Source organism: Colius striatus, chromosome 2, assembly GCF_028858725.1.
Source record: "Colius striatus isolate bColStr4 chromosome 2, bColStr4.1.hap1, whole genome shotgun sequence".
In the NCBI taxonomy this organism is placed as follows: domain Eukaryota; kingdom Metazoa; phylum Chordata; class Aves; order Coliiformes; family Coliidae; genus Colius; species Colius striatus.
In genome coordinates, this window is record NC_084760.1 from 122,479,304 (window position 1) to 122,506,271 (window position 26,968).

General features: G+C 55.6%; 2 protein-coding genes across 2 annotated transcripts in view; one reads left to right on the top strand and one right to left on the bottom strand.

Annotated features, from left to right (window-relative positions):
- The first annotated feature begins 1,760 nt into the window (after window positions 1–1,760).
- LOC133624870 (UPF0598 protein C8orf82 homolog) lies at window positions 1,761–8,569 on the top strand. The gene is made up of 2 exons (XM_061989663.1): window positions 1,761–1,899; window positions 8,048–8,569. Exons 1-2 carry the CDS (start codon window positions 1,761–1,763, stop codon window positions 8,551–8,553), a joined length of 645 nt encoding a protein of 214 aa, XP_061845647.1. The 3' UTR covers window positions 8,554–8,569.
- A 1,315-nt stretch (window positions 8,570–9,884) lies between these two features.
- LOC133624871 (leucine-rich repeat-containing protein 14-like) overlaps window positions 9,885–26,968 on the bottom strand; it is a 37,671-nt gene continuing 20,587 nt past the window's right edge. The window contains 3 exon segments of the mRNA XM_061989664.1: window positions 9,885–10,421; window positions 11,248–11,363; window positions 11,365–11,646. Coding sequence (XP_061845648.1) covers window positions 9,890–10,421; window positions 11,248–11,363; window positions 11,365–11,646 — 930 coding nt within the window. The 3' untranslated portion in view covers window positions 9,885–9,889.

Genomic DNA, 26,968 nt, shown 5'->3' on the forward strand with positions numbered 1-26,968 from the left:
CAGGGATGGTGTGGGATATGGTGTGGGCACAGTGACAATGAGGGGACATGGTCTGGGAATAGGGATGGTGTGGGACACTGAGTGGGCACAGGGATGGTGTGGGACATGGTGCGGGCACAGGGATGATGAGGGGACATGGTGTGGCCCCAGGGACAATGAGGGGACACCCTGTGGGCATAAGGATGTTGTGGGACACCGTGTGGGCACAGGGATGGTGTGGGACATGGTGTTGGCACAGGGATGCTCGGGGGACACGGTGTGGGCACAGGGACAATCAGAGGACATGATGTGGGCACAGGGATGGTGGGGGGACACGGTGTGGTCATAGGGATAGTGGGGGGACACGGTGTGGGCACAGGGATGGTGAGGGGACATGGTGTGTTGGCACAGGGATGGTGAGGGGACACAGTGTGGGCACAGGGATGGTGTGGGACATGGTGTGGGCACAGGGACAATGAGGGGACATGGTGTGGGCACAGGGATGGTGAGGGCACGGTGTCATCACAGGGACAATGAGGGGACACGGTGTGGGCACAGGGATGGTGAGGGACACGGTGTGGGCACAGGGATGGTGTGGGACATGGTGTGGGCACAGGGATGGTGAGGGCACACGGTGTGGGGGCACAGGGATGGTGGGGGGAAACTGTGGGCACAGGGATGGTGAGGGGACATGGTGTGGGCACAGGAACAATGAGGGAACACGCTGTGGGCACAAGGATAGTGTGGGACAAGGTGTGAGCACATGGATGGTGACGGCACACAGTGTGGGCACAGGGATGGTGAGGGGACATAGTGTGGGGACTGGAATGGTGAGGGGATTTTTGCACTTGAGGCACACGGCACATAGCCACTTTCCTTGAGGTCTCAAAGAACAAACCTCCTTGTTCTGGTGCCCATCAGTGCCACTTTTCTTGCATAAGAAGCTTAAACTGTGGATCATCTTTAGATCTTGAAATTCTTTGTCGGTCGTTTTCCACGGTGCAGCGTTCCAGGCTGCGTCAGCAGCTCTTCTCAGTAGGCATCCCTGTTCTGAGATTTGTTCTCATTCCCTTCATTGCTACATTCTCTGGGACTCACAGTCAGGCTTCTTGCACATCCATCATCCCAGTCCTGATCCTGGGCTGTTCCCTTAGCCTCTTTGTGTGGCTGCCGTGGAGCCTCGCTTCTTTGTCACAGCCCCACAGGCCTTGCCTTTAGGGCATCTCCAGTCCCGGCATCCTGTGACCGAGTCTCCTCACTTCTGTGTTGTGTTGTCTGTGTTCTGTGTGGTGTTGGTGTTTATATGTGTGTGTTTACCTTAGAGCCACTCTGCGTGGGGATGTAGAGTCAAGGGCAGGTGGAGGAGCACTGAGTGCATGTCAGTTTGCTTTTGATACGTGGGAGTTGGGGCTTTGGCTGCCAAGTGAGGTTCTGGGGCCTTGGCTGCCGAGTGAGGTTCTGGGGCTTTGGCTGCCGAGTGAGGTGTTGGGACTTTGGCTGCCGAGTGAGGTGTTGGGGCTTTGGCTGCCGAGTGACGAGGTGTTGGGAGTTTGGCTGCCGAGTGAGGTGTTGGGGCTTTGGCTGCCGAGTGAGGTGTTGGGACTTTGGCTGCCGAGTGACGAGGTGTTGGGAGTTTGGCTGCCGAGTGAGGTGCTGGGGCTTTGGCTGCCGAGTGATTAGGTTTTGCATCTGAGTCACTTGTTTTGCTCTGTTTCCAGAGACTGAGGCTGTGCTCTGAATAAGAATACAAGGGGCAAGCAGAGTGTGTCAGTGCTGCTGTCATGTGGACACAGTGGGGTACTGAAGCTCAGGAGCAGCGCATCACAGTGGCACCCGCCAACTTTTGGAATCGGATCTGTGATTCTTTGCAAATTAAGTACCGGGATAATGCTGTGTTGGGGCTGGGAGGAGGGGACAAGGGTAGGAGTTACAGAGAGGGTTTTTGTGTAGAGCCTGGACTTTGGAGGCAGTTACTTCTCAGGACAATGGCAGCATGTCCCAGGCAGAGCTGCTCCAGCCTCTGTGTATGTCTCATGTCGTCTGACTTCCCCATGTCAGCTTCCTCGGGCCTCCTCGTTCTTCACTCTTTGCTCTTCAGTGGCAAGGTCCGCCCCTCAGCTCCTCCTGCTCCCAACTGACTCATCTTCGTACCCATCACCTCCTCCTGCTCCTGATGGACCCATCTTGGTGCCCATCACCTCCTCCTGACTGACTCATCTTGGTGCCCATCACCTCCTACTGGACCCATCTTGGTGCCCATCACCTCTTCCTGCTCCTGACCAAACCATTTGGTGCCCATCACCTCCTCCTGCTCCTGACCAACCCATCTTGGCATCCTGTCATCTCTGCTTGGCCCTGCTGGACTCGGTGCCCATTGTCTCCTCCTGGTCTTTCCCAACTCATCTTGGTATCCTGCCATCTCTGCTCGGTCCTGCCAGACACATCTTGGCATCTGTCCTGTCCTTCTGGTCCTGCTGGGAATGTTTTGCCACTCATGATGCCTTCCACTTCTCCTGGAACCATCTCAATGCCCCTCACATCTGCTTGGCCCTGCTGGACACATCTTTGGTGCCCATCATCTCCTCCTGGTCCTGACCAACCCACCTTGGCACCTTTCATCTCTTCTTGGCTCTACCTGACCCACCTTTGCACCCATCATCTCCTCCTGGTCCTCCTGGACCCATTTTGGTGCCCATCATCTCCTGCCCAACCCATCTTGGTGCCCCTCATCTCCTGCTCAGCCCATCTTGGCACCCATCATCTTCTGGTCCTCTTGGACCCACCTTGGCACCCACAATCTCCTTCCTGTGCTGACCAACCACTCCTGGTGTCCCTCATCTCTTCTTGGCCCAGCTTGACCCATCTTGGTGCCCACCATCTCTTCCTGGTCCTGCCCAACCCAACTTGGCACCCATCACTTTCTGGTCCTCCTGGACCTATTTTTGGTGCCCCTCATCTCCTCCTGCCCAGCTCATCTTGGCCCCCATCACCTCTTGCTTCTCCTGGATGCACCTTGGCACCCTCAATCTCCTTCTGGTTCTGACCAACCAGTCCTGGTGCCCCTCATCTCTTTGCCCAGCTTGACCCATCTTGGTGCCCACCATCTCCTCCTGCTCCTGCCCATCCCATCTTGGCACCATCTTTCTTCTCCTGGACCCGTTCTGGTGCCCATCACCTCCCCCTGCCCAACCCAGCTTGGTGCCCCCCTCATCTTGTCCTGTTCTTTCTGGACCCATCTTGGCACCCATCATCTCCTCCTGCTCCTCTTGCACCCACCTTGGTGCCCATCACCTCCTCCAGCACCCACCCACCCCCAGTGGCACCCAACACCCCCTCCTGGACCCCCCAGTGCCCTCATCTCCCCCATCCCCACCCACCTGGCACCGGGAGGTGCCCCCCAGGCCCCCCAAAGCCACCCCCAAGTGCCTTCGGGTGACATGGGACGGTGAGGGTGGGGGGCACCCACAGTGGAGGGGGCACCCCAGGAGCACCCATGGGTGGGGAGGGGGTGGGACAGGACACCCATCAGAGTCCAGAGATGTATAAAGAGAGTTATTAATTAGAAGCCCCTAATTATCAACCCAGATGCTGATTTCTCCTCAGGGTTGGGGGAGCCATGGAGGGGAAGGGGGGGGGGGTCCCGAAAGTGGAGGGTCTTCAAGGTGGGTGTCACAAGGAAGGGGGTCCCCAAAGTGGTGGGTGTCCCCAGGGGAGGGGTCCCCAAAGTGGGAGTCCTTAAGGTGGGAGGGGTCCCCAAAGTTGAGGGGGATGTCCCCAAGGTGGAAGGGGGGTGGGGGGTCCCTGGATGGGAGGGTGTCCTTAAGGTGAGGGATCCCCAAAGTGAAGGGAGGCGTCCCCAATGTGGGAGTCCTTAAGGTGGAGGGGTCCCCAAAGTGGGTGTCACTAAGGTGGGGGTGTCCCCAAAGTAGGGAGGGAGGGTCCCCAGGGTGAGGGGGGATCCCCAAGATGGGTGTCCCCAGGGGGAGGTCCTCAAGGTGGGTGTCACCGAGGTGGGGGGGTCCCCAAGGCGCAGGGGGTCCCCGAGGTGGATGTCACAGGGTGAGGGGGGTCCTGGGGTGGGGGGACCCCCAGCGCTACCTCCCAGCTCTGCTCACTGCCAGGCGTGGGGGGGAGGAGGCACAGGGGGAGGGTGGGGGGTGACACCGGTGTGTGGGGGGGTCCCCACTTCCTCTGTTCCCATTTAACCCTTTCCCCCCCCTCAGCTTTTGTATTTCCCCTCTCTCTTTTTCCCCCTTTTTCCCCCCCTTTCCCCCCCTTTCCCCCTTTTTTTTCCGTTTCAGCCTTTTATTTATTATGAAGCCGACACCGAGCATCTCCCCGAGCCCCCCCACCCCCGCGGCTGTGGGACCCTCCCCGCGCGTGGGCCGGGGACGGGGGGAGGATGGGGGGGGTCCAGATTGGGGGGAGGGGTCCAGAGGCACCACCCCCCGCCCCTCTCCCCACGGCGTGTGAATAAAAAGCGTCTGGCCAGTGCTGCTCGTTCCCTCTGGAGCCCGTCAGTGGGGGGCTGCAGGGGGCTATATGGGCTATGGGGGGGCTATATGGGCTATAAGGGGGCTATCAAGATACTATGGGGGCTATGAGGAGGCTATGGGGGGCTATGAGGGCTATAGGGGCTCTGAGGAGGCTATGGGGGGCTATGAAGGAGCTATACAGACTATGAGAAGGCTATGGGGGGCTATGAGGGGGATATGAGGAGGCTATGGGGGGCTATATAGTCTATAAGGAGGCTATGGGGGGCTATAGGGGCTATGAAGGGGCTATATGGGCTATGGGGGGCTACAGGGGCTATGTAGGGGCTATATGGGCTATGGGGGGCTATATGGGCTATGAAGGGGCTATAGGGGCTATGAGGGGCTATGGGAGCTATGAGGGGTTTATAGGGGCTATGAGGGGGCTATGGGGGGCTATGAAGGGGCTATAGGGGCTCTGAGGAGGCTATGGGGGACTATGAGGGGGCTATAGGGGGCTATGAAGGGCCTATAGGGACTATGAGAAGGCTATGGGGGGCTATAGGGGCTATGAGAAGGCTATGGGGGGATATATATGGTGTCTATAGGCTTCGGGGATGCCTATAGGGATATATGTGGGTGCCTACAGAGTTATGGGGGTGTCTGTATGGTCATGTGTGTGTCTATAGGGATACGTGTGTGTGTGTCAGTAGGGTTATGGGGGTGTCTATAGGGATATATGTGGGTGCCTATATGGTTATGGGGGATGCCTATAGGGATCTATGGGGGTGTCTATAGGGTTAAGGGGGTGTCTCTAGGGGTACGTATGAGTGTCAGTAGGGTTATGGGGGTGTCTGTAGGGATATATGTGGGTGTCTATAGGGTTAAGGGGGTGTCTGTATGAGTGTCAGTACAGTTATGGGATGTCTCTAGGGATATATGTGGGTGTCTATAGGGTTAAGGGGGTGTCTGTATGAGTGTCAGTACAGTTATGGGATGTCTCTAGGGATATATGTTAAGGGCGTGTCTGTAAGGATCCGAGAGGATCCCCAACGGATCCTGGGCAGAACCCCCCAAAAAAAGACCTCAACGGACCCAGGACAGAGGCTGGATGGATGCCGGATGGATCCCAAACGGATCCCAGCACAGAACCCAAACAGATCCTGGACAGTCTCCCCCAAAAAGACCTAAATGGACCCAGAGCAGAGGCTGGATGGATCCCAAATGGATCCCGGGCAACCTCCCCCTCCCCAAAAGGCTCTGAATAGACCCAGGATACAGCCTGGATGGATCCCAGCCCAGAGACAAAACAGATCCTGGATAACCCCCCCCAAAAAGACCCTAAATGGACCCAGGGCAGAGCCTGGATGGATCCCAGCCCAGAGACAAAACAGATCCTGGACAACGCTCCCCCCAGAAGACCCTAAATGGACCCAGGGCAGAGCCTGGATGGATCCCAGACAACCCCCCCCCTCCCCAAAAGGCTCTAAATGGACCCAGGACACAACCTGGATGGATCCCAGCCCAGAGACAAAACGGATCCTTGACAAAACCCCCACAAAAAGACTCTAAATGGACCCAGGGCAGAGCCTGGATGACCCCTGGATGGATCCCAGATGGCCCCTGGATGGATCCCAGCCAGATCCCATTTGGCCCTTGCACCTGCTTTGGGATTTTGAGGCTTTTCCCCTTTTTTTCTGCAGCTTTTCCTCGATGACACCAAAGTGAAGAACTTCATCACTTGCTGCTTCAAAGGTACTGGGATCCCCCCAAAACCCCCCCAAATCCTCCCCCTCAAAAATGACCCCTCAAAATGCCCCCAAAAACCAAAATCCTCCCAAAATTATCCCCCAGATCCTCTCTGACCCCTTCCAAAGACCCAAATCCCACCCTAAAACCCCCACAAATAAGCCTCCCAAATCCCTCCAAAAAACCAAACCCCAACTCCCCCCGACCTCAAAAGCCCCCAAATCCCAACAATCCTCCTCAAATCCCCCCAGAGCATCCCAAAACCTACCAAATCCCCCCCAAAAAGCCTCCAAATTCTCTCCAACCCCCCCAAAAATGTCAAAATCCACCCAAACCCCCCAAAATATCCCCCCAAAAAACACAAATCCCCCCAAACAATCCCCAAAGTCTCCAAATCCCCTCAAATCACCCCAAAAAACACAAAAGCCCCCCAGAAACTCCCAAATCCTCTCCAGTCCCCCCAAAATAAATCCCCCAAAAATCCCAAAAGCCCCCAAATCCCCCCCAAAAAACCCCAAATCCCCTCCAATTCTCTCCAAAAACAATCAAAATCCCCCCAACCCCCCCAAATCTCCTCAGAACCCCTCCAAAAAACCAAATCACCCCAAAATCCCTCCTCCCCATCACCATTCAGTAGCGTTTTAGCCTTAATTAGGGTCTTTAATTAGAGACTCATCTTTATTTGGGGGTCTCATTTGTATTGGGGGGGCTGTGGGGTGGGGAGAAGATACTCTCATCCCCTCTCATCCACCTTTGTAGGTGCCAAAACATCCTCCTCTCAACCTAATTTGCATATTAATCACCACCTTAATTAACCACTTCCTGCCCTTAATTGCTCCCAGGCACTTGGTAACACTGATCCCTACTCACCCTCCTCCTCCCCCAAACCTCCCTCAGCCCCTTCAAATCGCTTTCCCATTAAGGAACACCCCCCTTTCTCCGGTGTTAATTAGGGGAGGGTTAATTAATGAGGGTGTGAGGTTAATTAACGTTGCCTTCCTCACTCACCTGGAGCTGAACCCCGGCAGCCTCTATGGGAGGGTTCATTATGGAGAATTGGGGGTTAGTTAGGAGGGTTGGGGTTAATTAGGAGGGTGGGAGTTAATTAGGATGTTTAGGGGTTTATTAGTGGGGTTACTTAGGGTCCATCCTGGCAGGTATCACTTTCCTCTTCCTCACTCCCTTAGCAGTGGTTGTTCTGAGCAGGTTTAATCATGAGAGGACTGATGGTTGGAGGTTAATTAGGAGGGTTGGAGGTTAAATTAGGAGGGTTGGGGTTAATTAAGAGCACTGGGGGTTAATTGTGGGAAGGGGTTATCCCAGCAGACGTTGCCTTTCTCATATTCTTCTTCCTCACCCTCCCTTAGAATCGCAGTGGTTGTTTTGAGGGGGTTAACCATGGGGGGACTGGGGGTTAGTTAGGGGGGTTGGAGGTTAATTAGGGGGATTGGAGGTTAATTAGGAGCACAGGGAGTTAATTCAGGGAAGGAGTTAATGATGGTTTATCCCAGCAGACGTTGCCTTCCTCCTCCTCATTTTCTTCTTCCTCACCCTCCCTTAGAACTGCAGTTGTTCCAAGTGGGTTAATCATGGGGACACTGGGGGTTAGTTAGGGGGGCTGGAGGTTAATTAGGAGGGTTGGAGGTTAATTAGGAGCACACAGAGTTAATTGTGGGAAGGGGTTAATGATGGTTTATCCCAGCAGACGTTGCCTTCCTCCTCCTCTTCTTCCTCACCCTCCCTTCGCAGCCCCGCAGCGGCCGTTCCCGAGCGGCGATGCGGCTTAATTAAAAGGGGGGGCTGTTAATTAAGGAGAGGCGCGGGTTAATGAGGGTCCATCCCGGCAGACGTGACCTTCCTCACGTTCTTCTTCACGCGGCTGGAGCGGAACCGCAGCGGCCGCTACGAGCGCGAATTCCCGTTCGTATCCCGCTGCGGCGCGGAGCGCAACCTCCTGCGCTGCGAGCACAGACCCATCGTCTTCACCCGCCTCCTGCCCCCGGACGCCTCCTCCTCAGCCTCCTCCTGCTCCCGCCGCGCCGTGCTGTCGTTCTGCGGCGGCGGGGAGCGGCTGGCCGTGCCGTTCCGGCCCGAGGCGCTGGTCATGCTGCCGGAGAACGGGCGCTTGTACCACCCGGCGCCGGGCCGGGCGGGGGGCGCGGGGCCGGTGCGCTCGGCGCTGGCTCTGGAGTGGGGGTCCCGCTTCGAGTACGAGCAGGGGCCGGAGCAGCCCCCGACTCACTTTTGGTGGGAGGGGAAGAGGTATCGGCTCACGGGGGAGCTGGTGCAGCTGCTGCGGGGAGGGGAAGGGGCGGGGGAGGCGGAGAGCGGCGGGGCCGCGGGGCGGGGGTGAGGCTTGGAGGGGGTGGGAAGGGGCATTGCATGGCCCCGGGCGAGGAGGAGGAGGAGGAGGCAGAGCTGGTGCTCAGCCACACCGTGTGGCTGATGCTGTGGTGAGGTGGGCATTGCTGGTGCCAGGGATGTGGGTGTTGTGTGTGGGTCCCCCACTGTGATATTAAAGGTCTTTGGCAATTGAAATGAGCCTAGAGGTGATGGGTGCCACTGCAGCAGTGTGGGTGCAGCTGTGGAGAGGTTGGTGCTGCTATGGTGAGGTTGGTGCAGCTGTGGTGGGTGACACGGTGCTACTGCCACAGTGTGGGTGTCCCCACGGGTGCTGCCACGGTGACAGTGTTGCTGCCACACTGTGGGTGCCACTGTGGTGATGTTGGCTGGTGTGTAGAGGGAAGGGAGGTTCTTCAGAGGGATGTGGCCATGGGCTGAGGTTGCCCGAGGGCAAGGAGCCAGCAGCGTGCCCAAGGGGGCAAGAAGGCCAGTGGCAGCCTGGCTGGGCTGAGCAGTGGGGTGGCAGCAGCCCCAGGGCAGGGATTGTCCCCTGTGCTGGGCCCTGGGGAGGCTGCAGCTCCAGGGCTGTGCTCAGTGCTGGCCCCTTACTCACTGCCACAGGGACACTGAGGGGCTGCAGCTCTAGGGCTGTGCTCAGTGCTGGGCCCCCTCACTCACTGCCACAGGGACACTGAGGGGCTGCAGGGAGAGAAGATGCACTGGGAAGCTCTGGGCTAAATGAGGGTACCTGAGGCAAAGGTTCAGTCTGCAGAGAAGGAGGCTCAGAGGAGACCTGATCACTCTGACTCCCTGGCTGTGGCTGAGAGGGTCGGTCTCTGCTGCCAAGTTAAAAGCTACAGGCCAAGAGGAAAGGGGCTCAGGGTGCCCCAGGGGAGGTTGAGGCTGGAGCTGAGGCAGAACTGTTTCCCTGAGAGGGGTGTCAGCCCCTGTGCCAGGCTGCCCAGGGAGCTGGGGGAGTGCTCAGCCCTGGAGGGGTCCCAGAGCCGTGGGGCTGAGGTGCTTGAGGGCCGTGGCTCAGTGGTGCCTGTGGCACTGTGGGGTCAGGGTTGGACTCCAGCAGCTCAAAGGGCTTTTCCATCTGTAATGATTCTCTGGTCAGTGCCCTGTGTGCCAGAACAGCAGCCAGCTCTCTCCTTGGTCCATTAAAAGCAGAAGAGCTCCATCCCCTCCGCTGAGCTCTGCCACTTCCTCCTGCCAAGCATCCCAGGAGGACTTGGGTTAATCAGGCAAGGTGGGGTTGGCTTTAATGAACTCATCATAAGCGAGTGGCACAGCCCAGAGCCCGGCACAGCGCCCCGAGGTGAAGCCTCCCTGGGGGGGGGATGCTACAAGCTGAAGTAGTCGATGGCTCCGTAGCGCTGGAGGCTGGTCGCCCACACGGCGTCTGCTCTACCCGCGCTCGCCAGCAGCCGGCACAGCTCCGCCGGGAAACCCTCTTCCCCCTGCGTGGGGGTGTGGTGGCCGGAGCCCCGCGGCGGCTGCGAGTAGCCCACGAGGCGCAGGTCGGGCAGGGCCGCGCAGGGCCGGGCCAGGCCGCCCAGCGCCGCCGGGCTCAGGGGGGTGCCGAGGAGACCGAGGCAGCGCAGGCGGCGGCAGCGGCGCAGCGCCGGCAGCAGCAGCTCCAGCTCCGCGTCCCCCAGCTGACACTCCAGCAGCTCCAGCTGCAGCAGCGAGCACGAAGCGGCTTCCAGCAGCGTCCGCAAGGGTTGCAGGAGTCTGGGGGACGTGAAGTTGTGGCCGCTCAGGTCCAGCTGGAGCAGGGAGGGCGCGTGGAGGCTCGAGGACAGAAAGATGAGGTCGGAGGGGAGCAAGCAGCAGAAGGCCAGCGCCAGACTCTCCAGGGGAGTCTGCAGCCCGCTGGGAGGACAGGGTGGGGTGGCAGAGTGAGTGGGGAACCCCCAAAGCACCCCCAAACCACCACGAGGCTCTCCCCAAACCAGCCACAGACCCCTAAAACCCTGAGGCTGCCCAAATTCCACCCCCAGGATCCCCCAAAATCCCTCAGCTCCCTCAAAGTCTCCCCCAACCCCCGTGAGGTATCCCCAAACCTCCTGAGACCAGACCCCTGAGCTGAGGCAGAGCTGCTCTGGGACTCCATCTCCTCATAAGTGTAGACAGTTGCACAGTGCCAAACTGGGCAACTCCCCTAAAACCCCCTGAGCCAAGGCAGAGCTGCTGTGGGACTCCATCCCCTCTTAAATCTTTGCCCACAGGGTGTAGACAGTTCCCCAATGCCAAACCCCAACCCCAAAACACCCTGAGGCTGCCCAAAACATCTTCAGGCATCCCAAACCCCTCTTTTATGCCTCCCCTGAGCCGAGGCAGAGCTGCTGTGGGACTCCATCCCCTCTTAAATCTTTGCCAATGGGGCAAATGCCAAACCTTCCCCCCAAAACCCCCTGAGACCAGCCCCCTGAGGTGAGGCAGAGCTGCTGTGGGACTCCATCCCCTCTTAAATCTTTGCTCACAGGACAAATGCCAAACCTTCCAAACCCTCTCCCCAAAACCCCCTGAGACCACCCCCTGAGGTAGTGCAGAGCTACTGTTGGACTCCATCCCCTCTTAAATCTGCCCCCACAGGGTGTGGGTGATGCCCCAATGCCACCCCCCCCACACACACACACATTCCCTCCTGCTGCAGCGTGTGAAGGTTTTGGAGTCCCTCCCCCAGCGGGCAGCTTACCCCAGGAGCTGCCTGAGTCTCTCAGAAAGCCTGGAGGAGTACAAATCGAGTTCCTTGAGGGCAGGCAGGGCCCGGAGGTGAGCGGCCAAGCAGCGGATGCCGGCGTCCGTGCCCGGGGGCCGTGCGGCGCACGTCCACGTTGCTGTAGGGCAGCTTGAGGCTGCGCAGCGCGGGGAAGCGGCCGAGGTGAGGCAGCACTTCGCACAGCCCCGCCAGCCCCAGGTTGTTGAAGCGTAAAACAACTCTGCGGACGGCAGCAGGCTCCAGGGAGTCCAGCAGGGAGACGACGGTGGAGACGGAGAGCTCCTCGGCGTGGAAGTCGCGGCAGAGCAGGCGCAGGGGGGCGCAGGGCGAGCGGAGGGCGGCGCGCAGCAATAGGCGCGTAGCAATAGGGCACCCCTAAGCCAGCCCCCATCAATAGGGCATCCTATAGCACCCCTAACCCAGCCCCCATCAATAGGGCATCTTAGAGCAACCCTAACCCAGCCCCCATCAATAGGGCATCCTATAGCACCCCTAACCCAGCCGCCATCAATAGGGCATCCTATAGCACCCCTAACCCAGCCCCCATCAATAGGGCATCCTATAGCACCCCTAACCCAGCCCCCATCAATAGGGCATCCTATAGCACCCCAAAGCCAGCTCCCATCAATAGGGCATCCTATAGCACCCCTAAGCCAGCCCCCATCAATAGGGCATCCTATAGCACCCCTAACCCAGACCCCATCAATAGGGCATCTTAGAGCACCCCTAACCCAGCCCTTTATCTATAGGGCATCCTATAGCACCTCTAATCCAGCCCCCCATCAATAGGGCACCCCACAGCACCCCTAGATCTGCACCTCATCAATAGGGTACCCCTAACCCAGCCCTCTCTCAATAGGACCTCCCATAGCACTCCTAATCCTATCCCCCATTAATAGGGCACCCTATAGCACTCCTAACCCAGCTCCCCATCAATAGGGAACTCCAGGGCAGGACCCATGACCCACCCCTCTTAATGAGGGGTAACCCCAGCACCCCATAAAGGAAGCCTACAGCAGGATCTCCAACACCCCCCTTCCCTCCCTGGGCCCCCCTGTGCTGCCCTCACACCCCTCGACCCCCCTCAGCTGCCCTCACCCCCCCTCGATCCCCGGGGTCCCCTTCATCTGCCCTCAACCCCCTAATCCCCGGGATACCCCTCAGCTGCCCTCACGCCCCCAATTCCCGGGGACCCCTGAGCTGCCCTCACCCCTCCCAATCCCCGGGGACCCCTCAGCTGCCCTCACCCCCCCCCAATACCCGGGGACCCCTCTGCTGCCCTCACGCCCCCCAGTCCCCGGGGACCCCTCAGCTCACCTCCCGCCCGCCGCCCCGCTCCCGCCGGGCCCCTCACGGCCGCGCTTCCAGGCATTGGCACTGCACCCCGGCACCGCCCCTCCGCCAATCAGAGCGAGAGTGTCACCACGGAAGGCGGGCCCGGCGTCGTTACTAGGTGCCGCCTGCCATCCTCGCCCGCCCATTGGCTGCCGCCGTGTCTGTCATCGCTTCCTCCCTTCTTATTGGCTGAAGGGCGGCGGCAGCGGGAAGTTCGATCTGAGCCCCAGACGCTGCGGTCCCTGCGCGGCTCCGGGAGGTCTCGGATCCCCCCCGGGCCGGGGAACGGCCCCGCTCCGCACGCCATGGAGCGGCAGCGGGAGGTCAAGGCCCTGCTGAAGAGCTGGGAAGCGGCTTTTGTCCGGGAGCAGCGGAGGAAGCCCGGCCAGGTGCCCGCTGCGGGGGGCGGGGATGGGGAGGGGCGGCGGGGCAAAGTGGGTTTTTAATGGCGTTCTGAGGGGAAAGGTGGAGTTTTGAGAGGAAAAGTGAGGGGTTTTGTGAATTTCTGAGGAACAAGTGGGAATTGGGAGGAGCTTGGAGGGGAAAAGTGGGGTTTTGGTGGAGTGTTGAGGGGAAAAGTCGGGGTTTGGTGGACTTGTGAGATACAAGTGGGATTTGAGTGGAGCTCTGAGGGGAAAAGTGGGGGTTTTGTGGAGTGTTGAGAAGAACAGTGGGTTTTACTGGAGTTTGGAGTGAAAAAGTGGGGGTTTTGTGGAGTGTTGAGGGAAAAAGGGGTTTTAGTGGAGTTCTGAGTGAAAAAGTGGCGATTTGGTCGATTTTTGAGGGTAAAAGTAGGTTTTTGATGTGGTTCTGAGGGGAAAAATGGGTTTTTGTGGACTTTTAAGGAGAAAAGAGTGGGGTTGGTTGTCTGCTGAGGGGGAACAGTGGAGATTGGTGGGGTTCTGAGGGGAAAAGTGCGGGCTTGGTGGAGTCTGGAGTGGAAAAGTGGAGGTTCGGTGGGGTTTTGAGGGCAAAAGTGGGTTTTTGATGGGGTTCTGAGGGGAAAGGTGGAGTATTGAGAGGAAAAGTGAGGGGTTTTGTGAATTTCTGAGGAACAAGTGGGAATTTGGAGGAGCTTGGAGGGGAAAAGTAGGGGTTTGGCGGACTTCTGAGATACAAGTGGGATTTTGGTGGAGCTCTGAGGGGAAAAGTGGGGGGTTTTGTGGAGTGTTGAGAAGAAAAGGGATTTTAGTGGAGTTCTGAGTGAAAAAGTGTCGATTTGGAGGATTTTTGAGGGTAAAAGTAAGTTTTTGATGTGGTTCTGAGGGGAAAAATGGGTTTTGGCAGAGTTTTGAGGGCAACAGTGGGTTTTACCGGAGTTTTGAGGGGAAAAGTGGGGGTTTGGTGGAGGTTTGAGGAGAAAAGTGTTTTTTTGTGAGGTTCTTAGGGGAATAAAGGTTTTTGTAGAGTTTTCAGGAGAAAAGAGTGGGGTTGGTTGTCTGCTGAGGGGGAAAAGTGGAGATTTGTGGGGTTCTGAGGGGAAAAGTGGGGGTTTGGTGGAGTCTGGAGTGGAAAAGTGGAGGTTCGGTGGGGTTTTGAGGGTAAAAGTGGGTTTTTGATGGGGTTCTGAGGGGAAAAGTGGAGTTTTGAGAGGAAAAGTGGGGGGTTTGTGGACTTCTGAGGAACAAGTGGAATTTGGAGGAGCTTGGATGGGGAAAAGTGGCATTTTGGTGGAGTGTTGAGGGAAAAAGTAGGGGTTTGGTGGACTTTTGAGGAACAAGTGGGGGTTTGGAGGAGCTTTGAGGGGAAAAGTGGGGGTTTTGGTAGAGCTTGGAGTGAAAAAGTGGGGGATTGGTGGGTTTTTGAGGGTAAAAGTGGGGTTTTGGTGGGGTTCTGAGGGGAAAATGGGTTTTTTGTAGAGTTTTAAGGAGAAAAGAGCGGGATTGGTGGTCTGCTGAGGGGGAACAGTGGAGATTGGTGGGGTTCTGAGGGGAAAAGTGCAGGCTTGGTGGAGTCTGGAGTGGAAAAGTGGAGGTTCGGTGGGGTTTTGAGGGCGAAAGTGAGTTTTTGATGGGGTTCTGAGGGGAAAAGTGGAGTTTTGGTGGAGTTTTCAGATGAAAAGTGGGGTTTTTTGTGGAGTGTTGAGAAGAACAGTGGGTTTTACTGGAGTTTGGAGTGAAAAAGTGGGGGTTTTGTGGAGTGTTGAGGGCGAAAGTGGGGGTTTTGTGGAGTGTTGAGAAGAAAAGGGGTTTTAGTGGAGTTTGAAGTGAAAAAGTGGGGATTTGATGAATTTTTGAGAGTAAAAGTAGGTTTTTGGTGTGGATCTGAGGTGAAAATGAGTTTTTGTGGGGTTTTAAGGGGAAAAGTAAGGTTCTGGTGGAGTGTTGAGGGCAAAAGTGGGGTTTTGGTGAGATTCTGAGAGGAAAGAATTGGGTTTTGATGGTGTTGTGGGGAGAAAGTGGGATTGTGGTGTAGTCTTGAGAGGAAAACTGGGTTTTGGCAGAGTTTTGAGGGCAAAAGTGGGGGATTTGTGGACTTCTGAGGAACAAGTGGGAATTAGGAGGAGCTTTGAGGGGGAAAGTGAAGTTTTGGTGGAGTGTTGAGGGAAAAAGTGGGGTTTTGGTGGAGCTTGGAGTGAAAATTGGAGGTTCAATGGGTTTTTGAGGGCGAAAGTGGATTTTTGATGGGATTCTGAGGGGGAAAATGGATTTTTTTGTGGAGTTTTAAGTGGAAAAGTGGAGGTTTGAGAAGAAAAGTGGGGATTTGGTGGACTTAAGAGGAACAAGTGGGATTTTGGAGGAGCTTTGAGGGGAAAAGTGGAGTTTTGGTGGGGTTTTTAGATTAAAAGTGTGGGTTTGGTGTATTTTTAAGGGCAAATGTGGGATTTTGTGGACTTTGGAGTGGTAAGGTGTGGGTTTGGTGGATATTTGGGGCAAAAGCGGGGTGTCTTGTGGTTCTGAGGGAAAAAGAGAGGGTTTGGTGGTCCACTGAAAGGAAAATGAGTTTTTGTGGAGTTTTTAAGGGGAAAAGTGGGGTTTTGGTGGGGTTTTAAGATGAAAAATGCAGTTTTGGTGGAGTTTTCAGATGAAAAGTGGAGTTTTGGCTGTCCTCACGCCCCCCCCAATCTCCGGGGTCCCCTTCAGCTGCCCACACGCCCCCCAATCCCTGAGGCCCCCCTCAGCTGCCCTCACCCCCCCCAATCCCTGGGATCCCCCTCAGCTGCCCTCACCCCCCCCAATCCCCGGGGTCCCCCTCAGCTGCCCTCACCCCCCCCAATCCCCGGGGTTCCCCTCAGCTGCCCTCACCCCCCCCCCCCAATCCCCGGGGTCCCCCTCAGCTGCCCTCACGCCCCCCAATCCCCGGGGTCCCCCTCAGCTGCCCTCACGCCCCCAATCCCCGGGGTCCCCCTCAGCTGCCCTCACCCCCCCCAATCCCCGGGGTTCCCCTCAGCTGCCCTCACCCCCCCCCCATCCCCGGGGACCCCTCAGCTGCCCTCACGCCCCCAATTCCCGGGGACCCCTGAGCTGCCCTCACCCCCCCCAATCCCCGGGGACCCCTGAGCTGCCCTCACCCCCCACAATCCCCGGGGACCCCTCAGCTGCCCTCACGCCCCCCAGTCCCCGAGGACCCCTCAGCTCACCTCCCGCCCGCCGCCCCGCTCCCGCCGGGCCCCTCACGGCCGCGCTTCCAGGCATTGGCACTGCACCCCGGCACCGCCCCTCCGCCAATCAGAGCGAGAGTTTCACCACGGAAGGCGGGCCCGGCGTCGTTACTAGGTGCCGCCTGCCATCCTCGCCCGCCCATTGGCTGCCGCCGTGTCTGTCATCGCTTCCTCCCTTCTTATTGGCTGAAGGGCGGCGGCAGCGGGAAGTTCGATCTGAGCCCCAGACGCTGCGGTCCCTGCGCGGCTCCGGGAGGTCTCGGATCGCCCCGGGCCGGGGAACGGCCCCGCTCCGCACGCCATGGAGCGGCAGCGGGAGGTCAAGGCCCTGCTGAAGAGCTGGGAAGCGGCTTTTCTCCGGGAGCAGCGGAGGAAGCCCGGCCAGGTGCCCGCTGCGGGGGGCGGGGATGGGGAGGGGCGGCGGGGCAAAGTGGGTTTTTAATGGGGTTCTGAGGGGAAAGGTGGAGTTTTGAGAGGAAAAGTGAGGGGTTTTGTGAATTTCTGAGGAACAAGTGGAATTGGGAGGAGCTTGGAGGGGAAAAGTGGGGTTTTGGTGGAGTGTTGAGGGGAAAAGTCGGGGTTTGGTGGACTTTAAGGAGAAAAGAGTGGGGTTGGTGGTCTGCTGAGGGGGAAAAGTGGAGATTTGTGGGGTTCTGAGGGGAAAAGTGGGGGTTTGGTGGGGTTTTGAGGGGAAAAGTGTTTTATTGTGGGGTTCTGAGGGGAATAAAGGTTTTTGTAGAGCTTTAAGAAGAAAAGAGTGGGGTTGGTTGTGTGCTGAGGGGGAAAAGTGGAGATTTGTGGGGTTCTGAGGGGAAAAGTGCGGGCTTGGTGGAGTCTGGAGTAGAAAAGTGGAGGTTCGGTGGGGTTTTGAGGGTGAAAGTGGGTTTTTGATGGGGTTCTGAGGGGAAAAGTGGAGTTTTGGTGGAGTTTTCAGATGAAAAGTGGGGTTTTTTTGTGGAGTGTTGAGAAGAACAGTGGGTTTTACTGGAGTGTGGAACGAAAAAGTGGGGTTTTGGTGGAGTGTTGAGGGGAAAAGGGGTTTTAGTGGAGTTTGGAGTGAAGAAGTGGCGATTTGGTGGATTTTTGAGGGTAAAAGTAGGTTTTTGGTGTGGTTCTGAGGGGAAAAATGGGTTTTGGTGGAGTTTTAAGGAGAAAAGAGTGGGGTTGGTTGTCTGGTGAGGGGGAACACTGGAGATTGGTGGGGTTCTGAGGGGAAAAGTGCGGGCTTGGTGGAGTCTGGAGTGGAAAAGTGGAGGTTCGGCGGGGTTTTGAGGGCGAAAGTGGGTTTTTGATGGGGTTCTGAGGGAAAAAGTGGAGTTTTGAGAGGAAAAGAGGGGAGTTTGTGAATTTCTGAGGAACAAGTGGGAATTGGGAGGAGCTTGGAGGTGAAAAGTGGGCTTTTGGTGGATTTCTGAGATACAAGTGGGATTTGAGTGGAGCTCTGAGGGGAAAAGTGGGGGTTTTGTGGAGTGTTGAGAAGAAAAGGGGTTTTAGTGGAGTTGTGAGTGGAAAAAGTGGCGATTTGGAGGATTTTTGAGGGTAAAAGTAAGTTTTTGATGTGGTTCTGAGGGGAAAAATGGGTTTTGGCAGAGTTTTGAGGGCAAAAGTGGAGGGTTTGTGGACTTCTGAGGAACAAGTGGGAATTTGGAGGAGCTTTGAGGGGATAAATGAAGTTTTGGTGGAGTTTTCAGATGAAAAGTGGAGTTTTGGTGGAGTGTTGAGGGAAAAAGTGGGGTTTTGGTAGAGCTTGGAGTGAAAAAGTGGGGGGTTGGTGGGTTTTTGAGGGTAAAAGTGGGGTTTTGGTGGGGTTTTGAGGGGAAAATGGGTTTTGTAGAGTTTTAAGGAGAAAAGAGCGGGATTGGTGGTCTGCTGAGGGGGAACAGTGGAGATTGGTGGGGTTCTGAGGGGAAAAGTGCAGGCTTGGTGGAGTCTGGAGTGGAAAAGTGGAGGTTCGGTGGGGTTTTGAGGGCGAAATTGGGTTTTTGATGGGGTTCTGAGGGGAAAAGTGGAGTTTTGGTGGAGTTTTCAGATGAAAAGTGGGGTTTTTTGTGGAGTGTTGAGAAGAACAGTGGGTTTTACTGGAGTTTGGAGTGAAAAAGTGGGGGTTTTGTGGAGTGTTGAGGGCGAAAGTGGGGGTTTTGTGGAGTGTTGAGAAGAAAAGGGGTTTTAGTGGAGTTTGAAGTGAAAAAGTGGGGATTTGATGAATTTTTGAGAGTAAAAGTAGGTTTTTGGTGTGGATCTGAGGTGAAAATGAGTTTTTGTGGGGTTTTAAGGGGAAAAGTAAGGTTCTGGTGGAGTGTTGAGGGCAAAAGTGGGGTTTTGGTGAGATTCTGAGAGGAAAGAATTGGGTTTTGATGGTGTTGTGGGGAGAAAGTGGGATTGTGGTGTAGTCTTGAGAGGAAAACTGGGTTTTGGCAGAGTTTTGAGGGCAAAAGTGGGGGATTTGTGGACTTCTGAGGAACAAGTGGGAATTAGGAGGAGCTTTGAGGGGGAAAGTGAAGTTTTGGTGGAGTGTTGAGGGAAAAAGTGGGGTTTTGGTGGAGCTTGGAGTGAAAATTGGAGGTTCAATGGGTTTTTGAGGGCGAAAGTGGATTTTTGATGGGATTCTGAGGCGGAAAATGGATTTTTTGGTGGAGTTTTAAGTGGAAAAGTGGAGGTTTGAGAAGAAAAGTGGGGATTTGGTGGACTTAAGAGGAACAAGTGGGATTTTGGAGGAGCTTTGAGGGGAAAAGTGGAGTTTTGGTGGGGTTTTTAGATTAAAAGTGTGGGTTTGGTGTATTTTTAAGGGCAAATGTGGGATTTTGTGGACTTTGGAGTGGTAAGGTGTGGGTTTGGTGGATATTTGGGGCAAAAGCGGGGTGTCTTGTGGTTCTGAGGGAAAAAGAGAGGGTTTGGTGGTCCACTGAAAGGAAAATGAGTTTTTGTGGAGTTTTAAGGGGAAAAGTGGGGTTTTGGTGGGGTTTTAAGATGAAAAATGCAGTTTTGGTGGAGATTTCAGATGAAAAGTGGAGTTTTGGCTGCCCTCACGCCCCCCCAATCTCCGGGGTCCCCTTCAGCTGCCCACACGCCCCCCAATCCCTGAGGCCCCCCTCAGCTGCCCTCACCCCCCCCAATCCCCGGGGTCCCCTTCAGCTGCCCTCACCCCCCCCAATCCCCGGGGTCCCCTTCAGCTGCCCTCACCCCCCCCAATCCCCGGGGTCCCCCTCAGCTGCCCTCACCCCCCCCAATCCCCGGGGTCCCCCTCAGCTGCCCTCACCCCCCCCAATCCCCGGGGTTCCCCTCAGCTGCCCTCACGCCCCCCAATCCCCGGGGTTCCCCTCAGCTGCCCTCACGCCCCCAATCCCCGGGGACCCCTCAGCTGCCCTCACCCCCCCCCAATCCCCGGGGACCCCTCAGCTGCCCTCACCCCCCCCCCCAATCCCCGGGGACCCCTCAGCTGCCCTCACGCCCCCCAATCCCCGGGGTTCCCCTCAGCTGCCCTCACGCCCCCAATCCCCGGGGACCCCTCAGCTGCCCTCACCCCCCCCCAATCCCCGGGGACCCCTCAGCTGCCCTCACCCCCCCCCAATCCCCGGGGACCCCTCAGCTGCCCTCACCCCCCCCCAATCCCCGGGGACCCCTCAGCTGCCCTCACCCCCCCCCCCAATCCCCGGGGACCCCTCTGCTGCCCTCACGGCCCCCAGTCCCCGGGGACCCCTCAGCTCACCTCCCGCCCGCCGCCCCGCTCCCGCCGGGCCCCTCACGGCCGCGCTTCCAGGCATTGGCACTGCACCCCGGCACCGCCCCTCCGCCAATCAGAGCGAGAGTTTCACCACGGAAGGCGGGCCCGGCGTCGTTACTAGGTGCCGCCTGCCATCCTCGCCCGCCCATTGGCTGCCGCCGTGTCTGTCATCGCTTCCTCCCTTCTTATTGGCTGAAGGGCGGCGGCAGCGGGAAGTTCGATCTGAGCCCCAGACGCTGCGGTCCCTGCGCGGCTCCGGGAGGTCTCGGATCCCCCCGGGCCGGGGAACGGCCCCGCTCCGCACGCCATGGAGCGGCAGCGGGAGGTCAAGGCCCTGCTGAAGAGCTGGGAAGCGGCTTTTGTCCGGGAGCAGCGGAGGAAGCCCGGCCAGGTGCCCGCTGCGGGGGGCGGGGATGGGGAGGGGCGGCGGGGCAAAGTGGGTTTTTAATGGGGTTCTGAGGGGAAAGGTGGAGTTTTGAGAGGAAAAGTGAGGGGTTTTGTGAATTTCTGAGGAACAAGTGGGAATTGGGAGGAGCTTGGAGGGGAAAAGTGGGGTTTTGGTGGAGTGTTGAGGGGAAAAGTCGGGGTTTGGTGGACTTTAAGGAGAAAAGAGTGGGGTTGGTGGTCTGCTGAGGGGGAAAAGTGGAGATTTGTGGGGTTCTGAGGGGAAAAGTGGGGGTTTGGTGGGGTTTTGAGGGGAAAAGTGTTTTTTTGTGGGGTTCTGAGGGGAATAAAGGTTTTTGTAGAGCTTTAAGGAGAAAAGAGTGGGGTTGGTTGTGTGCTGAGGGGGAAAAGTGGAGATTTGTGGGGTTCTGAGGGGAAAAGTGCGGGCTTGGTGGAGTCTGGAGTAGAAAAGTGGAGGTTCGGTGGGGTTTTGAGGGTGAAAGTGGGTTTTTGATGGGGTTCTGAGGGGAAAAGTGGAGTTTTGGTGGAGTTTTCAGATGAAAAGTGGGGTTTTTTTGTGGAGTGTTGAGAAGAACAGTGGGTTTTACTGGAGTGTGGAATGAAAAAGTGGGGTTTTGGTGGAGTGTTGAGGGGAAAAGGGGTTTTAGTGGAGTTTGGAGTGAAGAAGTGGCGATTTGGTGGATTTTTGAGGGTAAAAGTAGGTTTTTGGTGTGGTTCTGAGGGGAAAAATGGGTTTTGGTGGAGTTTTAAGGAGAAAAGAGTGGGGTTGGTTGTCTGGTGAGGGGGAACACTGGAGATTGGTGGGGTTCTGAGGGGAAAAGTGCGGGCTTGGTGGAGTCTGGAGTGGAAAAGTGGAGGTTCGGCGGGGTTTTGAGGGCGAAAGTGGGTTTTTGATGGGGTTCTGAGGGGAAAAGTGGAGTTTTGAGAGGAAAAGAGGGGAGTTTGTGAATTTCTGAGGAACAAGTGGGAATTGGGAGGAGCTTGGAGGTGAAAAGTGGGGTTTTGGTGGATTTCTGAGATACAAGTGGGATTTGAGTGGAGCTCTGAGGGGAAAAGTGGGGGTTTTGTGGAGTGTTGAGAAGAAAAGGGGTTTTAGTGGAGTTGTGAGTGAAAAAGTGGCGATTTGGAGGATTTTTGAGGGTAAAAGTAAGTTTTTGATGTGGTTCTGAGGGGAAAAATGGGTTTTGGCAGAGTTTTGAGGGCAAAAGTGGAGGGTTTGTGGACTTCTGAGGAACAAGTGGGAATTAGGAGGAGCTTTGAGGGGATAAATGAAGTTTTGGTGGAGTTTTCAGATGAAAAGTGGAGTTTTGGTGGAGTGTTGAGGGAAAAAGTGGGGTTTTGGTAGAGCTTGGAGTGAAAAAGTGGGGGGTTGGTGGGTTTTTGAGGGTAAAAGTGGGGTTTTGGTGGGGTTTTGAGGGGAAAATGGGTTTTTTGTAGAGTTTTAAGGAGAAAAGAGCGGGATTGGTGGTCTGCTGAGGGGGAACAGTGGAGATTGGTGGGGTTCTGAGGGGAAAAGTGCAGGCTTGGTGGAGTCTGGAGTGGAAAAGTGGAGGTTCGGTGGGGTTTTGAGGGCGAAAGTGAGTTTTTGATGGGGTTCTGAGGGGAAAAGTGGAGTTTTGGTGGAGTTTTCAGATGAAAAGTGGGGTTTTTTGTGGAGTGTTGAGAAGAACAGTGGGTTTTACTGGAGTTTGGAGTGAAAAAGTGGGGGTTTTGTGGAGTGTTGAGGGCGAAAGTGGGGGTTTTGTGGAGTGTTGAGAAGAAAAGGGGTTTTAGTGGAGTTTGAAGTGAAAAAGTGGGGATTTGATGAATTTTTGAGAGTAAAAGTAGGTTTTTGGTGTGGATCTGAGGTGAAAATGAGTTTTTGTGGGGTTTTAAGGGGAAAAGTAAGGTTCTGGTGGAGTGTTGAGGGCAAAAGTGGGGTTTTGGTGAGATTCTGAGAGGAAAGAATTGGGTTTTGATGGTGTTGTGGGGAGAAAGTGGGATTGTGGTGTAGTCTTGAGAGGAAAACTGGGTTTTGGCAGAGTTTTGAGGGCAAAAGTGGGGGATTTGTGGACTTCTGAGGAACAAGTGGGAATTAGGAGGAGCTTTGAGGGGGAAAGTGAAGTTTTGGTGGAGTGTTGAGGGAAAAAGTGGGGTTTTGGTGGAGCTTGGAGTGAAAATTGGAGGTTCAATGGGTTTTTGAGGGCGAAAGTGGATTTTTGATGGGATTCTGAGGCGGAAAATGGATTTTTTTGGTGGAGTTTTAAGTGGAAAAGTGGAGGTTTGAGAAGAAAAGTGGGGATTTGGTGGACTTAAGAGGAACAAGTGGGATTTTGGAGGAGCTTTGAGGGGAAAAGTGGAGTTTTGGTGGGGTTTTTAGATTAAAAGTGTGGGTTTGGTGTATTTTTAAGGGCAAATGTGGGATTTTGTGGACTTTGGAGTGGTAAGGTGTGGGTTTGGTGGATATTTGGGGCAAAAGCGGGGTGTCTTGTGGTTCTGAGGGAAAAAGAGAGGGTTTGGTGGTCCACTGAAAGGAAAATGAGTTTTTGTGGAGTTTTAAGGGGAAAAGTGGGGTTTTGGTGGGGTTTTAAGATGAAAAATGCAGTTTTGGTGGAGATTTCAGATGAAAAGTGGAGTTTTGGCTGCCCTCACGCCCCCCCAATCTCCGGGGTCCCCTTCAGCTGCCCACACGCCCCCCAATCCCTGAGGCCCCCCTCAGCTGCCCTCACCCCCCCCAATCCCCGGGGTCCCCTTCAGCTGCCCTCACCCCCCCCAATCCCCGGGGTCCCCCTCAGCTGCCCTCACCCCCCCCAATCCCCGGGGTCCCCCTCAGCTGCCCTCACCCCCCCCAATCCCCGGGGTCCCCCTCAGCTGCCCTCACCCCCCCCAATCCCCGGGGTCCCCCTCAGCTGCCCTCACCCCCCCCTCCCAATCCCCGGGGACCCCTCTGCTGCCCTCACGGCCCCCAGTCCCCGGGGACCCCTCAGCTCACCTCCCGCCCGCCGCCCCGCTCCCGCCGGGTCCCTCACGGCCGCGCTTCCAGGCATTGGCACTGCACCCCGGCACCGCCCCTCCGCCAATCAGAGCGAGAGTTTCACCACGGAAGGCGGGCCCGGCGTCGTTACTAGGTGCCGCCTGCCATCCTCGCCCGCCCATTGGCTGCCGCCGTGTCTGTCATCGCTTCCTCCCTTCTTATTGGCTGAAGGGCGGCGGCAGCGGGAAGTTCGATCTGAGCCCCAGACGCTGCGGTCCCTGCGCGGCTCCGGGAGGTCTCGGATCCCCCCGGGCCGGGGAACGGCCCCGCTCCGCACGCCATGGAGCGGCAGCGGGAGGTCAAGGCCCTGCTGAAGAGCTGGGAAGCGGCTTTTGTCCGGGAGCAGCGGAGGAAGCCCGGCCAGGTGCCCGCTGCGGGGGGCGGGGATGGGGAGGGGCGGCGGGGCAAAGTGGGTTTTTAATGGGGTTCTGAGGGGAAAGGTGGAGTTTTGAGAGGAAAAGTGAGGGGTTTTGTGAATTTCTGAGGAACAAGTGGGAATTGGGAGGAGCTTGGAGGGGAAAAGTGGGGTTTTGGTGGAGTGTTGAGGGGAAAAGTCGGGGTTTGGTGGACTTTAAGGAGAAAAGAGTGGGGTTGGTGGTCTGCTGAGGGGGAAAAGTGGAGATTTGTGGGGTTCTGAGGGGAAAAGTGGGGGTTTGGTGGGGTTTTGAGGGGAAAAGTGTTTTATTGTGGGGTTCTGAGGGGAATAAAGGTTTTTGTAGAGCTTTAAGAAGAAAAGAGTGGGGTTGGTTGTGTGCTGAGGGGGAAAAGTGGAGATTTGTGGGGTTCTGAGGGGAAAAGTGCGGGCTTGGTGGAGTCTGGAGTAGAAAAGTGGAGGTTCGGTGGGGTTTTGAGGGTGAAAGTGGGTTTTTGATGGGGTTCTGAGGGGAAAAGTGGAGTTTTGGTGGAGTTTTCAGATGAAAAGTGGGGTTTTTTTGTGGAGTGTTGAGAAGAACAGTGGGTTTTACTGGAGTGTGGAATGAAAAAGTGGGGTTTTGGTGGAGTGTTGAGGGGAAAAGGGGTTTTAGTGGAGTTTGGAGTGAAGAAGTGGCGATTTGGTGGATTTTTGAGGGTAAAAGTAGGTTTTTGGTGTGGTTCTGAGGGGAAAAATGGGTTTTGGTGGAGTTTTAAGGAGAAAAGAGTGGGGTTGGTTGTCTGGTGAGGGGGAACACTGGAGATTGGTGGGGTTCTGAGGGGAAAAGTGCGGTCTTGGTGGAGTCTGGAGTGGAAAAGTGGAGGTTCGGCGGGGTTTTGAGGGCGAAAGTGGGTTTTTGATGGGGTTCTGAGGGGAAAAGTGGAGTTTTGAGAGGAAAAGAGGGGAGTTTGTGAATTTCTGAGGAACAAGTGGGAATTGGGAGGAGCTTGGAGGTGAAAAGTGGGGTTTTGGTGGATTTCTGAGATACAAGTGGGATTTGAGTGGAGCTCTGAGGGGAAAAGTGGGGGTTTTGTGGAGTGTTGAGAAGAAAAGGGGTTTTAGTGGAGTTGTGAGTGAAAAAGTGGCGATTTGGAGGATTTTTGAGGGTAAAGGTAAGTTTTTGGTGCGGTTCTGAGGGGAAAAATGGGTTTTGGCAGAGTTTTGAGGGCAACAGTGGGTTTTACTGGAGTTTTGAGGGGAAAAGTGGGGGTTTGGTGGAGTTTTGAGGGGAAAAGTGTTTTATTGTGGGGTTCTGAGGGGAATAAAGGTTTTTGTAGAGCTTTAAGGAGAAAAGAGTGGGGTTGGTGGTCTGCTGAGGGGGAAAAGTGGAGATTTGTGGGGTTCTGAGGGGAAAAGTGCGGGCTTGGTGGAGTCTGGAGTAGAAAAGTGGAGGTTCGGTGGGGTTTTGAGGGTGAAAGTGGGTTTTTGATGGGGTTCTGAGGGGAAAAGTGGAGTTTTGGTGGAGTTTTGAGAGGAAAAGTGGGGGATTTGTGGACTTCTGAGGAACAAGTGGGAATTTGGAGGAGCTTGGAGGGGGAAAAGTGGCATTTTGGTGGAGTGTTGAGGGAAAAAGTAGGGGTTTGGTGGACTTTTGAGGAACAAGTGGGGGTTTGGAGGAGCTTTGAGGGGAAAAGTGGGGGTTTTGTGGAGTGTTGAGAAGAAAAGGGGTTTTAGTGGAGTTTGGTGTGAAAAAGTGGCGATTTGGTGGATTTTTGAGTCTAAAGGTAAGTTTTTGGTGTGGTTCTGAGGGGAAAAATGGGTTTTGGCAGAGTTTTGAGGGCAAAAGTGGAGGGTTTGTGGACTTCTGAGGAACAAGTGGGAATTTGGAGGAGCTTTGAGGGGATAAATGAAGTTTTGGTGGAGTTTTCAGATGAAAAGTGGAGTTTTGGTGGAGTGTTGAGGGAAAAAGTGGGGGATTGGTGGGTTTTTGAGGGTAAAAGTGGGGTTTTGGTGGGGTTCTGAGGGGAAAATGGGTTTTTTGTAGAGTTTTAAGGAGAAAAGAGCGGGATTGGTGGTCTGCTGAGGGGGAACAGTGGAGATTGGTGGGGTTCTGAGGGGAAAAGTGCAGGCTTGGTGGAGTCTGGAGTGGAAAAGTGGAGGTTCGGTGGGGTTTTGAGGGCGAAATTGGGTTTTTGATGGGGTTCTGAGGGGAAAAGTGGAGTTTTGGTGGAGTTTTCAGATGAAAAGTGGGGTTTTTTGTGGAGTGTTGAGAAGAACAGTGGGTTTTACTGGAGTTTGGAGTGAAAAAGTGGGGGTTTTGTGGAGTGTTGAGGGCGAAAGTGGGGGTTTTGTGGAGTGTTGAGAAGAAAAGGGGTTTTAGTGGAGTTTGAAGTGAAAAAGTGGGGATTTGATGAATTTTTGAGAGTAAAAGTAGGTTTTTGGTGTGGATCTGAGGTGAAAATGAGTTTTTGTGGGGTTTTAAGGGGAAAAGTAAGGTTCTGGTGGAGTGTTGAGGGCAAAAGTGGGGTTTTGGTGAGATTCTGAGAGGAAAGAATTGGGTTTTGATGGTGTTGTGGGGAGAAAGTGGGATTGTGGTGTAGTCTTGAGAGGAAAACTGGGTTTTGGCAGAGTTTTGAGGGCAAAAGTGGGGGATTTGTGGACTTCTGAGGAACAAGTGGGAATTAGGAGGAGCTTTGAGGGGGAAAGTGAAGTTTTGGTGGAGTGTTGAGGGAAAAAGTGGGGTTTTGGTGGAGCTTGGAGTGAAAATTGGAGGTTCAATGGGTTTTTGAGGGCGAAAGTGGATTTTTGATGGGATTCTGAGGCGGAAAATGGATTTTTTGGTGGAGTTTTAAGTGGAAAAGTGGAGGTTTGAGAAGAAAAGTGGGGATTTGGTGGAGTGTTGAGGGGAAAAGTGTGGTTTTAGTGGACCTTGGAGTGAAAAAGTGGAGATTTGGTGGGTTTTTGAGGGCAAAAGTGGGTTTTTTGTGGGATTCTGAGGAGAAAAAGGGTTTTTTGTAGAGTTTTAAGGAGAAAAGAGGGGCGTTGGAGTTCTGCTGAGTTGGAAAAGATGCAGATTGGTGGGGTTCTGAGGCACCAGTGGGATTTTGGGGGAGCTTTGAGGGGAAATGTGGAGTTTTGTTGGTGTTTTCAGATGACAAGTGTGGTTTTAGTGGAGTTTGGAGTGAAAAAGTGGGGGGTTGGTGGATATTTGAGGGCAAAGGTGGGTTTTTGATGGGGTTCTGAGGGGAAGATGGGTTTTTGTGGAGTGTT

Excerpts from the sequence above, each read along its gene's own strand:
- LOC133624870 (XM_061989663.1), top strand. The coding sequence starts at position 1,761 with ATGTGGACACAGTGGGGTACTGAAGCTCAGGAGCAGCGCATCACAGTG. Across the intron at positions 1,900-8,047 it reads GCTGGGAGGAGGGGACAAGG|ACGTGACCTTCCTCACGTTC; the intron begins GTAGGAGTTACA and ends CCATCCCGGCAG.